The 13,443-nt window shown below is 45.9% G+C and overlaps 1 protein-coding gene across 6 annotated transcripts in view; it reads right to left on the reverse strand.

Annotated features, from left to right (window-relative positions):
* The window catches only part of MYRIP (myosin VIIA and Rab interacting protein), a 210,011-nt gene that overhangs the window by 103,321 nt on the left and 93,247 nt on the right, over positions 1–13,443 (reverse strand). For all 6 annotated transcript variants that reach the window (XM_061464517.1, XM_061464520.1, XM_061464518.1 and 3 more), the window contains exon 3: positions 8,080–8,301. In XM_061464517.1, the coding sequence (XP_061320501.1) occupies positions 8,080–8,301 (222 nt within the window). The remainder of the gene's footprint in view (positions 1–8,079; positions 8,302–13,443) is intronic.

Raw genomic sequence — 13,443 nt, forward strand, 5'->3', positions numbered from 1 at the left:
TAAAAAAAGTTTTACCAGCTTTTTCAGATTAACACGTTTTGAAAAACATTTCTCCCACAACATTATGGCAGGAGGATTTTAGAAACCTAACCAAAAAAGGGAAAAACATGAATCAGAAAGGAGCCTCTGTTGTGCAAGTAAAGATCCAATGGTCCTGTAGAGGACGAGGAAAGGCTGATGCTCACCAGAGCCAAGGGACATCCAGCATGTTCCAAGGCCAGGAGATAGTTCAATGCTGCTACATAAGCTTGGGAGGGAGATGATGAGGGCCGAAATGCCTCGCAGCAAAGGCTTCCTCCTGCATTTTGCCTGATTGAGAAACTCCTGCTTGAAGCACAGTGCCTTGCATTTCAGATACAGTTAACACAGACCAAAGCCAACAGAAAACCAAAAAGAGCTGGTATGTGACCTTCTGCAGGGGATCACCTTTAAGGGTCACTCAAAGCACCAGCTGGAGAGAAAGACAGGACCAAACATGAGATAATCAGAGGGGTTTATCAGAATCCAAAAGCGCCCAGACATGTTGAGTTTATAACCACAGGTCCTCATGGTTGCCTCTGCCTCACCTTCATAAGACTGAAGAGTAAACTTTGTCAGAAAGGCAAGCTCATCCCCTCCATCAATCAAGAAACCCCCATCACAACACACAGGATGATCATCCTACTTAAACTGCAGAGGTCCAGGAACAACTTCCTCAGCTTGCAAGCTGTCCTGGGTTAAGCAGCAGCAGTCATTTTTCTCCTCCTCAGTAGCTGGTGCAGTGCTGTGGTTTCAACTTTCAGCCTGGGAACAGCGCTGATAACACCGATGGTTTTAGTTGCTGCTCCATAATGTTTACTCTGACCAAGGACTTTCTGAGTCTCATGCTCTGCTAGGGAGGAGGGGAAGCTGAGACAGGAAACCTGACCCAAACTAACCAAAGGGGTATTTTATACCACAGCACGTCATGCCCAGTGTAGACACTGGGGGGAGTTACCTGGAAGGGTTAGATCACTGCTCTGGTCAGGCTGGGTATCGGTCGGCGGGTGGTGAGCAGTTGTATTCTCTCCTCTTGTTATTTCCCTTATCATTATTATTACTGGTGGTAGCAGCAGTGGTTTGTGTTATACCTTAGTTACTGGACTGTTCTTATCTCAACCCATGGCAGTTACATTCTTTTCACTCTCCACCCCATCCCTCCGGGAGTGGGGGTAGGAAGGGGAGGAGTGAGCGGCTGCGTGGTTCTGGGTTGCCGGCTGGGCTCAAACCACGACAGCATGGTAAGTCCTAGTTACAGAACTGACACAAGGGAAGTTCTTCCCCAAGCTGTGCTTGATACTTAACATTTCCTATCTCAGCAAGCGTAAGGGGTGATGTTCATACTTAAGTGCCCGCACATGAAGGATCCTCTGTATTTTTCATTAGCTTTCAGTTTGTCACCATCACTAAAAGCCCCCCTTATTTAACTGAAAGGTTAAATAAGTCCAATCTAGAATTTTTCTGCTGCTTATAATGTGGGAAAACTGTTAGATCCTTTCAGATTCCCCTCCTCCCAGTTCAGCAGTCCCAATATTTTTGCACACTATTTATATAACTTTATTCCTACTAGGGAAAATGTTTGAGAACTTCTCCTAAGGTGACTTGCCAAAGGGAGGTGGGGCCAAAGTATTTACATATTATCACTGAAAATAAACTGTGATATCCTGTCCTCATTGATTCCCTACAAGAATCCAAGCACTTACTTTTCTGTGCTGCTGCAACACACGAAGCAGAGGTTTTAACCATGCTGACTGCAGCAAAACTTCTGTAATAGCAGAGAATTAGGAATACTTACACTTCACAGCATTTAACTTTTCCACCACTGACCTCCAAGAGCTCAGCGTCAAATCACAGACTGGTCTGGGTTGGAAAGGACCTTAAAGCTCATCCAGTTCCAACCCCCTGCTATGGGCAAGGACACCTTCCACTAGAGCAGGTTGCTCCAAGCCCCTGTGTCCAACCTGCCCTTGAACACTGCCAGGGATGGGGCAGCCACAGCTTCTCTGGGCACCCTGTGCCAGCGCCTCAGCACCCTCACAGGGAAGAGCTTCTGCCTTAGAGCTCATCTCAGTCTCCCCTCTGGCAGGTTCAAGCCATTCCTCTTGGCCTGTCCCTACATCCCTTGTCCAAAGCCCCTCTCCAGGTTTCCTGCAGCCCCTTTAGGCACTGGAGCTGCTCTAAGGTCTCCCCTTCAGGAGCCTTCTCTTCTCCAGGCTGACCCAGCCCAGCTCTCTCAGCCTGGCTCCATGTACCTACAGAAGTTTATCTTAAAGTCCTTGGCCAGACTGACTTCTATCAGGGCTTCCCTAACCTGAGCCTCAGCTGCTCTGGCTATTTCTCTGTATTCTTCCCAGGCTTCCCCTTTTTGCTTCCACCCTCTGTAGATCTCCTTTCTACACTGGAGTTTGTCTAGGAGCGCCTTGTTCATCCACGCAGGCCTCCTGGCGTTCTTGCCCGACTTCCTCTTTGTTGCGATGCGATCCCCCTGAGCCTGGATTAAATCCATTAAGTCATTAAATCCCTTCTGCACATGGGGAAACCTCAGAAGTTCCCCAAGGTCACTTGACAACCAGGTGAAGAGCTAAAACTGGAATCCAGAGCTCCTAAAACATGGATTAGTCCTCCAGGAACCCAGACACACGCTGACTTCTGAGGCTACTTCAAGCTAGGAAAGCACCTCATTAACACTTGTATTTAGCTGTTTAATAGACCCCTCTTTGCTACTCTCCTCTTCAATTCCACTTTTAGATACGTTTCCTAAAGCGGAGTGCGGCACTGAAGCCTGCTCTATGTTATGCAAGTACAGCTTTATTCTGTCCAGCACACTGGAATTCTTCACAGCGCATCCTTCAGGAATCGTTAAGAGATCAGGATAGCAGAAAATCCAGCAGAGATGAACCTGCCACAGCAACCAGTTTGCACAGTTCCCTCTCAACCGCTCAAGCCAGGGAACAACTGAATGAACCAAAGTTCCTGGCTCTTAAGCAAAATCCAAGCCATTGACCTTGCCCTTTATGGGTTCTGTAAGCAAAAAGGTATGGTGTCTGTGATGTTAAAGCACGTATGGGGAAAGGAGATCAAGAGACAGGATACAACAGACAGATAGGGGTGGGAGAAGGAGGAGGAAGAACATGGGAACAGAGCAGCAGGCATTTTTTGACAGAATTACATCAATTCCTACAAGGACACAAGGATGAAGAAAATAATAGTCACTGCTGCCTACTTGAAACTAGGAAATACTTTAAGCACAATATGAATGAGATCATTCAGAGGGACCTTGACTCGCTTGTGAGGTGGGCTGATGCCAACCTCATGAATTTTAACCATGCCAAGTGCAAGGTCCTACACCTGGGTCGGGGCAATCCCAGGCACAGCTACAGGTTGGGCAGAGAAGAGATTCAGAGCAGCCTGAGGAGAAGGACTTGGGGGTGTTGGTTGATGAGAAAATGAACATGAGCCGGCTTCAGTGTGCGCTTGCAGCCCAGAAAGCAACCGTATCCTGGGCTGCATCAAAAGGAGCGTGACCAGCAGGTTGAAGGTGATCCTGCCCTTTTACTCTGTTCTTGTGAGACCTCACCTGGAGCATTGTGTGCAGTTCTGGTGTCCTCAGCATAAAAAGGACATGGAGCTGTTGGAGCAAGTCCAGAGGAGGCCAAGAGGATGATCAGGGTCTGAAGCACCTCCCCTATGAAGATAGGCTGAGAAAGTTGGGGCTGTTCAGCCTGGAGAAGTGAAGCTGTGTGGAGACCTCAGAGCAGCTTCCAGTGTCTGAAGGGGGCTACAAGGATGCTGGGGAGGGACTCTTCATCAGGGACTGTAGTGATAGGACAAGGGGTGATGGGTTCAAACTGAAACAGTGGAAGTTTAGATTGAATATAAGGAGGAAATTCTTTCCTGTTAGGGCGGTGAGGCACTGGAATGGGTTGCCCAGGGAGGTTGTGAATGCTCCATCCCTGGCAGTGTTCAAGACCAGGTTGGATGAGGCGTTGGGTGATATGGTTTAGTGTGAGGTGTCCCTGCCCATGGCAGGGGGTTTGGAACTGGATGATCTTAAGGTCCTTTCCAACCCTAACTATTCTACGATCCTATGGGACTCCATGTACCCCTAGTCCAGTCCAGAAGTCAGAACAAGACCCATACAGCTCGAGTGAAGGCAATACAGGGCAGAGCTGAAACTTCACCTTTTCTGCTCTGCCACACAGCAAGTGCCTGTTCCTGTATAATCCTATCTCAGAAGGAAAAACGTGTTTCCTGGCATGACAAAGTCCCAGCTTCCAAGTTCTGTGTAAGTTCTAACATCAGACAAGGACCTCAGACAGCAGAAATAAGCAGCTCTCACGAAGTATACACAAAGCTGGGGCTGAGGCAGGCTACTGAAAAGATCTTTCAGCTTCCTTGGACCAGTTGGTTGAGGCTGTTTGAAAGCAAAACAGGATTGCTAAAGCAGCTCTACATCTTCATTAGCTTTCCACAACGACATCCTGCAACCAACTGGTTTGTTACAGCCAAACATAACAAGTAAATACAAGGTTCAGTTATCAAGGAGCATCCCCAAGTTTTGCCAAATCTTGGTGATTTGTACTTTTTTTTCCCTACAGAGACTACAGAGAGTTTTATGCTACACCTTGCATCAGCTAGGCAGAAGAGATGTATCCCTTGGCAGGCTCAAATCACATCTACCATCAATTTTACCATGTTTCTATAAAAATATGCTCTGTTCTGCATTATTATATTTATCAGAGACTCATAGAATGGTTTGGGTTGGAAGGGACCTTCAAAGCTCATCCAGTCCAACCCCCTGCAATGAGCAGGGACATCTTCAACCAGATCAGGTTGCTCAGAACCACATCCAGCCTGGCCTGGGATGTCTCCAGGGATGGTTCATCCACTGCCTCTCTGGGGAGCCTGTGCCAGTGTTTTACCACCCTCATTGCACAGAAAGTCCTTTCCAATCCCAACCATTCTATCACTCTATGAATGAGTGGTTTGGGAACAAGCAGGAAAATCACCCAGCATATGGATGTGAAGGCAGGAAAGGATTAGGTGTCATTGCTCCCCCTCACAAAAGACACAAATCCTTTGATATGTAGATGGTGAGACTAGAGTGAGATTCTATACTGAGCTGAACTGTCCCATGTTTAAAAGATGCAGCAGGAGATGTGCTGTAAGGGAGTTCAAACACCAACATTTTCACTGGCTTATGAGTTTTCTGCTTTTGGAGGAAGCACAGACTAACTCTTGTGGCCTAATTCTTTACAAATGTTCTGTGTTAAAAATGCTGACCTGCATATTTGGTCTCTGCTAAATGTCAATGTAGATGGAAAAATGAAAAACAACTGCTGGAGAACAGGTATCTCCCTTAGGGTCATGCTTTGGGAGACTATCTCAACAGGTCAGATTTTTGCCAGTGTCAAGATCACTCTGGTACAGCAATATACCAGAAGAATACTTCAAACCTGCAAAAGTTGACAATTGTTCCTCTTTGATTACTGATTATTCCTCTTCTGGAGGAAGACCATCAGAAATAACCAGAAGATTATCAGAAATAAGGTCTAAAGAAAAGGGTACAGCTCCCAGAAGGGTTTTCAATCCAAACCCAAGGGATCGTTCTACCACGTACTGCTTTCAAGACGAACTTAACCATCCCCAAGTCATTGGGTCCAACTCTCACAGCATATGGGAACTGTTCAGCATTTCCACATGTGCAGAGAAACAAAATGTACCTTCCAAGTAACTCACCTAATTAATCTCAAGCTCTAACGTATGGGGTGAACCATCTTTACAATCACGATGTATGCTGAGAATGCTTTAAAAGCCTTTTGTACAGCGAGGACACGGTTCTGACATTAGAGAACTCGTTGACATATTCTAGATACAGGCTAGAAATAAAGCTCAGGATTATTCGAGCCTTGCTCTAAAGCTGAAGAGCATAAACAGGTCACTATGGGAAGTCTGAACTATAGATAACTGTACTTATCCAGTTCATCTAAGCTTTTTCTGCACAGCAGAGAATTACAACATTCACTCTTGGAGAACTGACCAAAAACATAGAGGAAGGGGGAGAAAAAAAGGAGAACAACCTGCAAATGCAGTATTATCTGAGGTATTTCTAGCGTACTATCTATTGCACAGCAAGGTGCCCAGACAAGCAGAAGCTAAAATGACAACCGCATCCACTACTTGCGCTGTCTTAATAAAGGCAAAAATAAAGACATAAGGGGAGCTACAGAAGGACAGGAGAACACAGTCCATGCTCCATGTGAGGGTAAGTCACTGAGAAAGCAACAGGAACTCACAACACACTGCGGTGCTTCCCCCCGGAAGCAATACCGAGCATTAAGACCAAAAGCCTTGCAAAACCAAAAAGACCCCCCCAAAACCAAACCTAAACACCTCAGCAGCCCCCGACGAACACCAGCCCCTGCTTTCACACAGTCCAATCAATAAATCAGATCATGAAATGATTTGCAGCAGCGTTAGTTAATGCATTCACTGAAAAATAACTCAAGCAGTGTGTCAGGTATCACCAATAACGAAGGAGTTCGTAAGTGAGTTACGGGTGGGTGACTCTGAGGTCTACACAGGATTGTAGCACTGACTTCCAGGGCTGGAAATAGCATTTTTCTAACACAGCTACAGATTTTTCTGCTGGAACTAAGTTCTTCTGAGGCTTGTTTTGCAGAGTCAGCAAAACCTATTTTAAGCGCAGTTCATCAGCATCCTCACTCCTGGCTGCCCGCATGGGTGATCGCAGGAGAAGTGGAAGAAAAGAGGTGTAAAATGAAACGGGTGAATGACTAAAGTGGAAACAAGCACTGGCTCTCCAGCTCTCTGTGCTGCTGGAGAAGATGCTCCTGTGGCTCTTGTGCCTCCCCACTGGGGGAAAGAGGATGTGTGCGTAGGTTTGCTAAGGTAAAAGGCAGAGAAGGAGCAGGTGCCCTGGAGAATACAACCTCATTCATTCTCAAAGGTTGCCATTTGGAAACATGGCATCATCCATCTGGGATCACTATTATTTTAAGGCCCTGTGTCAAGGCCCCCTTCATTCACAGATACTGCATGAAAACTTACATTTCATGTGAGTGTGGATGGGGAACAAGTGGGAGCAATGAGTCTTTGGCAAGCACTGGAATATCATACAGCATTGGAAAGGGACTCAGCTCTTGTCTTCATCCTGTGTTCTCCACTGAAGGGAACCATGAAGAACAAACTGCTACCTTCGTCACATTTGCTCAGCTGCTTTAGTCAACAACAGTCAAAATTAAACTACTAGGAATCAAGTTATTTCATTCACACTTCTTATCTAAATGGGCCTTGGTCAGTGCTACATCGCCACAGCTAAGGCTGCTTTTGGAACCTAGCCTGTAATGCAGACAAGAAGGACTATCACAGTCACCATCCTTTGCTGCTACCACGTGTTTGCTTGAATTTGCTTTGGTTTTGTGGTACTGCCTTTAAACGTTGTGGCTCTGTTAGCCTCAAAAGGGAGAGATAGCGAAACCCTGCACTCTCTACAAATGGAAGCCTGGCAACATATTCTTAACAGATGTTAAGAATTATGACAGGTTGCACTACTGTTTTCACTGGTTACTTGCCAGTAAGCCCAAAGCATTCCTGCCAGTAAGCTGGCATTTCTAAAAGCACTCCAAAACACAATCGCACCTGGATGATTCATTCACCAAGAGTTTTCCTTCCCCTCCTCACCCCTCAGTGGGATTTGCTGCTAACTGGATAACTGCCTTCCCACCATCTGCGCTCAGGTCCCATGAGTAACCCAGGCATTTCAGACCCTAGCCCTGCTCAGGCTAAATCCAGTTACTGCTTGCTGATTCACCAGGCCAGCTAAGCAAGCCTGGGAAGTGCACCAGGTAACCAAACACTCTCAGAACAAATTAACCTCTATAGACATCAGGCACGTCACACCTCAGGAACAAACCAACCCCTACACAAGCAGGCACTTTGTGTCCTAGCCCGCCAGTGTTAACCACTGACAAACAGAAGGAAAAGCTCAGGTCAGTCCACAGCTGCTTAACACAGGTTGCTGAACAATAAGGCCCTTACCTTGCTTGCTGGCAGACGCTGCAAATCCAAGCCTTCTCCTTCTTCTGGTAAGAACTGCAGCTCTTGCAGATGTTGTACTTGCAGTCCTGGCACTGTCGTTTGCTGTTGATAAGGAATGTGAAAGGAGCACAGCAGCGAATACAGCAGTGCTCGTTGAACTTCTGCTGCTTGGAAAGGATGCTGCACTTGTTACCCTCTTCATCCAACTTCTGCTTCATTTCACTGGAATGGAAAGCAAAAGAACAATGCGAATTTCAATGGGAAGATTCCCCTTCGCCCTTCTCTTCACACATCTTCATGTTACACTCTTTAAATAACTGGTGCAGGTGTGAAAAAAATGGCAGAAATGCATATTCTAAATGCAGAATGGGAAGTAAAACCTCCTGTATTCCCTGGAGTTATCCATGGGGAATTCATCTAAATGTGCTGAGTCACGAACCAGGGCAAGCAATCTCCTTTCACTCAGCTCCAGCAAGGGAACCCTTAGGAGAGCTGCTCCAGGTACTCCAGCTGGGCACAGCCACAGCATCATTTGAGGCCTCAGGGCTGCTTTTGGAACACTTCACAACTGAAAACTCAGTCTAGGAAATCAAAAGGCTCAGTGCACAGCAGCAGAAAATCCTACTGATGAGCAGGTTTGAAAACAGAAGTGCCAAGTTTGCTTTGTTCTGATGCAGTGGGGTTGCATTATTCATAACAGCTCCAATTTGTCAAGGGTGGTTAATCACATACTTCGTTTCAGAGAAATTTGGGTGTTTTACTAGGTAGGACCAATACTAAGCCAACTGCTAATTGTTTGTGAATTGTTGCAGACCCCCTCAAGTCTTCTGTATTGCAGCAGAACTCATTTATTAAGAAACAATAATTATAGAGCTCTCTGTGTATGTGCGTGGTATTGAGCCATTTGCTACCTCCCATTTTACACTGCCTTTGGTATTTTTTGACTGAGGGAATATATATTCCATGGTAAGAGTAATAAAACACATGCAGAAAGAGCAGTTGTATAAGTAGACACGTCTACATCACACAGTTCCTGGCGCGTACAACTAGGATCTACATTGAGAGACCCAAAAAAACCCCTTAATTCATGAAAACCATGTGCAACAGAAGCTTACAGAACATACACATATTCATGCTTTCCAGTTCTCAGAATTAGTGATGACTACCTTACTATTTCCAATTGCTGATGAGAACCACGTAGTAGAGTAGCACAAAACCCTCAACAGAATGTAAAGGTACCACAAGAGACAGAGTTAAGCTATATCTTGTGGTACATTTAAATTCTGCAGGAAGAAAGAGTCTCAAGATGCTGACTTACACTCAAATTAATGCTGAGGTACCTTGCTAGAGGGGAAAAAAGAAAAGGAATACTCTTACTGCATACTTATTCAGGAACTCAAGCAAGATCATCTATAAGCATCCTCATGAGCCAAGCCTGGAATGTTAAGAAGACTCGCCTCGCTGGCCTATGCATCTTCTTCTTTGCAATTTCTGCCTCAGATTCATCACTCATAATACAAGCAGCCCATTTGATGGAAGTCTGATGGGTCAATTCTAAACCTCAAGTCTAAAGGGCAATCAAGGCAGTGCTCTAAAGCATATCATTATTGAACTTGCATATATATCATGTTTAACCATATTCCTGCTATACCCCTTCTATTAAACTTGAAACCCATGTACGCTGCTGTTGTTTGCCCCCTGTACAAAGGTTTCTTACACCAGCTGCTCAAACCCAAGTAAATACTCTTTGGAGTTTCAAGTAAAATAATCTTTCTTGGAAGATTTTTGTCCAGATGGCAAAATTTCACATGGTTTTCTGCATATTTACAGAATGCTGAAGGTGAAAAATGTGAGATTATCATGTAAGAGAGGGAAGTCTGAGCTATGCAACTCAAACTGGCTTCCTTGGGTAAACTGATAGTACTATCCCACACATTAAATGGGATAGTTAGAGTAGTTATGTTATCTCCATTACCCCCTCCCATCGTACCACATAGGCAATCTCTCTAGGGAAAGAGGAGAGGAAGCAAGCTGTTCCCACATCACTCCTCCATCCACAGCACCTGTCCTGCTCCACAGCAATGGAACAATACAGCTAGTGCACAGAGGTCAGGCAGGAGCCCCAGATCCCAGGAGAGAAGCTGGTGAAGGTAAGTGCTATATGACAAAAGGAGGATTTCTGGCACAGAGAAGCGTCACCACACCAAGATGCTGCAACCTTTGCTTCAGGTTGGAGACCCCAGGCAGCAGGTGCTGCCCCTTCTCCCAGCCCAAGATGAGAACAGCTAAGGAGTCAAGGTCAGGAAGAGCAGGGAAAGAAGAGATTTCATTCTCATGCAGCTCTGTTATCTCCCAGAATTAGTAACACTGATATGTGGTGGTATCAGCCTGCACATTCAACATCAGCACGCTTGATGACATTTGAACCTTCATTAGGTTTCTCATGAATGACACTGAAATAAACTACAGGAGCAAAGCCACCTATTAAAGGCACTAAAATAATGCTCACACAATATAAAACCAGGCAGTTTCCTTCACAACGGAGCTAATAAAGCCTTATACCTAAAAAAAGCTGAGCACACACTGAAGCCTTTTCATCAATACAGGCATTAATTACATCTCTCTTCTCTATCTGGCTGCCAACATTCATTACAGTGGTAGAACCTTAATACCATCAAGGCATCTGCCTCGCTGTTAAACAGGACTAAAATGGGCCAATGATTTGGAAAGTCAATAGGATAGGGTTGGAGAGGCTGGCAGAGAGACAGCATGACAGAAAAGGCCTCATTTCCAGAGGAAGCCAGGCAGAACAGAAAAGAAAGCGATGCACATCCCTCTGATGGCTGTAACAAATCAAGGTCCTCGCGTACCACCTGCCAAAGGCTGTTCTGGTTTCTGCCAGGAGTCAAAAGAGACTGTCCATAGGACTTGGAAGCCACAAGGCTACACTCCACACTCTCTCCTTGGAAGGCAAACACAAGTTCCATATGAAGGCAAAGTGCTGCACCACACTCGTGTGGTGGTGCAGCCAAACCAGTGTGTCTGGTTTGAGGAAAATTACATAGGCAAAGGGAAAAGTAGGCTCTGGTTTACCCCCGTGACTTCAGCTGGATGATGACTGTGAGCAGGATGGTTAACAGCAGATCCAATCTCAACACACTGGGAGTCTGCAGTGCTGGAATTCAGGAGGTACAAGTTCATGTCCAAAGCATCCCGAGTTTGACAGTTTTAGACCGTACCTTCAAGCTGTTCAAATGGCTTGGTGCAAGTAACAGTGCTCTAAGGAAAGGAGGGCAGTCAACAGCACTGATCCCCATTCAGTGAGACTTACTTCCAAAAGGATGACAGCCACTTCCAAGAGGCAAGTTTAGGGGGCCTATAGGGATGCTGGGGAGGGACTCTTCATTAGGGACTGCAGTGACAGGACAAGGGGTGATGGGTTCAAACTGAAACAGGGGAAGTTTAGATTGGATATAAGGAGGAAATAATTTCCTGTTAGGGTGGTGAGGCACTGGAATGGGTTGCCCAGGGAGGTTGTGAATGCTCCATCCATGGCAGTGTTCAAGACCAGGTTGGACGAGGCCTTGGGTGATATGGTTTAGTGTGAGGTGTCCCTGCCCATGGCAAAGGGGTTGGAACTTGATGATCTTAAGGTTCTTTCCAACCCAAACTGTTCTATGATTCTAAGTTGAACACACAGCCATCACAAACGCTCCCTCTTCTTCACCATGCAACACCATTTCCCTCAACAAACACAGATGAGGGAGACGGGACAGAGAACAGAGGAAGAATGTGCGTGCACTCATGCACTTACTGCCACCAGCATTACTTCCCAAGGAGGGAAGGTAATGTATTTAGAAGTATATATTTATAGGTGTATATACACATAATATGTGTGCAAATAAAATAAGCAAAAGCAGAAAAAGACCAAGCACAAAAGAATTCCCTTTTGTGGAAAGGTTGGAAGAGTGGGAAGCACAACTGACAAGAGTTTATTCACATCCCTTAAGTCATAGCTGATGGTGCTCAGCTAGCAGGATTATGTGCTAGCTAGGGTAACCAGGATCTGCAGACGCGAGAGCTCCTGCTGTCTGACTGAATCTCACCCTGTATTCCATTTTCCTTTTCAAGTGGCTGCATTTCAGTTTGCCCCTAAATACAAAAGCAGCAAAGAATACTCCAGAGATAAACACGTCTGTCACCAAGATTAATCCTGTCAAAGAGCACCGTACTGAACTGGAAGTTCCAAAATACACAGATGCATATTCAGATTTTCCTAGAGGCTTGTATTAATTAATCTGCAATGGTTTGTATAATGAATATGTAATTACAGTCAATGTTTTGGGTGTCTTCCCATACGAAGACAGGCTGAGAACATTGGGGCTGTTCAGCCTGGAGAAGAGAAGCCGCGTGGAGACCTCAGAGCAGCTTCCAGTGTCTGAAGGGGGCTACAAGGATGCTGGAGAGGGACTCTTCATCAGGGACTGTAGCAACAGGACAAGGGGTGATGGGTTCAAACTGAAACAGGGGAAGTTCAGGTTAGATCTCAGGCAGAAGTTCTGCCCTGTGAGGGTGCTGAGGCTCTGGAATGGGTTGCCCAAGGATGTTGTGAATGCTCCATCCGTGGCAGTGTTCAAGGCCAGGCTGGACAGAGCTTTGGGCAACATGGTCTAGTGGAAGGTGTCCCTGCCCATGGCAGGGGGTTGGAACTGGATGAGCTTTAAGGTCCTTTCCAACTCAAACCAGTCTGGGATTCTATGATGTAACATGCATTAGTCAGCTACAATGCAGCACACCAAGCTGTGAGAGTGCACAAGTCTCCCTGCCAGGCTCCCTGAAACCTGGTGCTCTGCTCTTTTCCAAGGCAACATCTCCAGCTATCAGGCTGTAGCCAGCTTACACTCGCCTCCCACCAGTCTCCATTTCAAGCTGCCTTTAAACTGGCACTTGCCAAAGTCCAGCTGATGAGGCTCCCATTTGCTCTGTTGCTTTCTTGGGTGATGGACAAATACATGTCTTCCTAATGTTCAACCACAGAATCATAGAATCCCACACTGGTTTGGGTTGGAAAGGACCTTAAGATCATCCAGTTCCAAACTCCTGCAGAGACACCTCACCCTAGACCACGTAACCTGTTATCTTTCCCAATTAAGAGTAGAGGTTATATCTATTCTAGTTACCTGCACAGGAAAGGAGGGAAGTGGAGAGACAACGTTCCTAGGAGTTACAGAAGAAACCCCATTTCCTTCACATCACTCTCCTGCTGAACAGGGAAGCAGCATCTTGACCCCAAGTTATCAAGGACAGGCAGAAACTTTCTCCTTTAGTACTACAGATGAGGGCTTCTGTTCCTTGCACCTTCAT

This window comes from Pezoporus flaviventris, unplaced genomic scaffold, assembly GCF_033815535.1.
Source record: "Pezoporus flaviventris isolate CSIRO_AGI_PZ_B2104156 unplaced genomic scaffold, CSIRO_AGI_Pfla_v1 ptg000037l, whole genome shotgun sequence".
Taxonomy (NCBI): domain Eukaryota; kingdom Metazoa; phylum Chordata; class Aves; order Psittaciformes; family Psittacidae; genus Pezoporus; species Pezoporus flaviventris.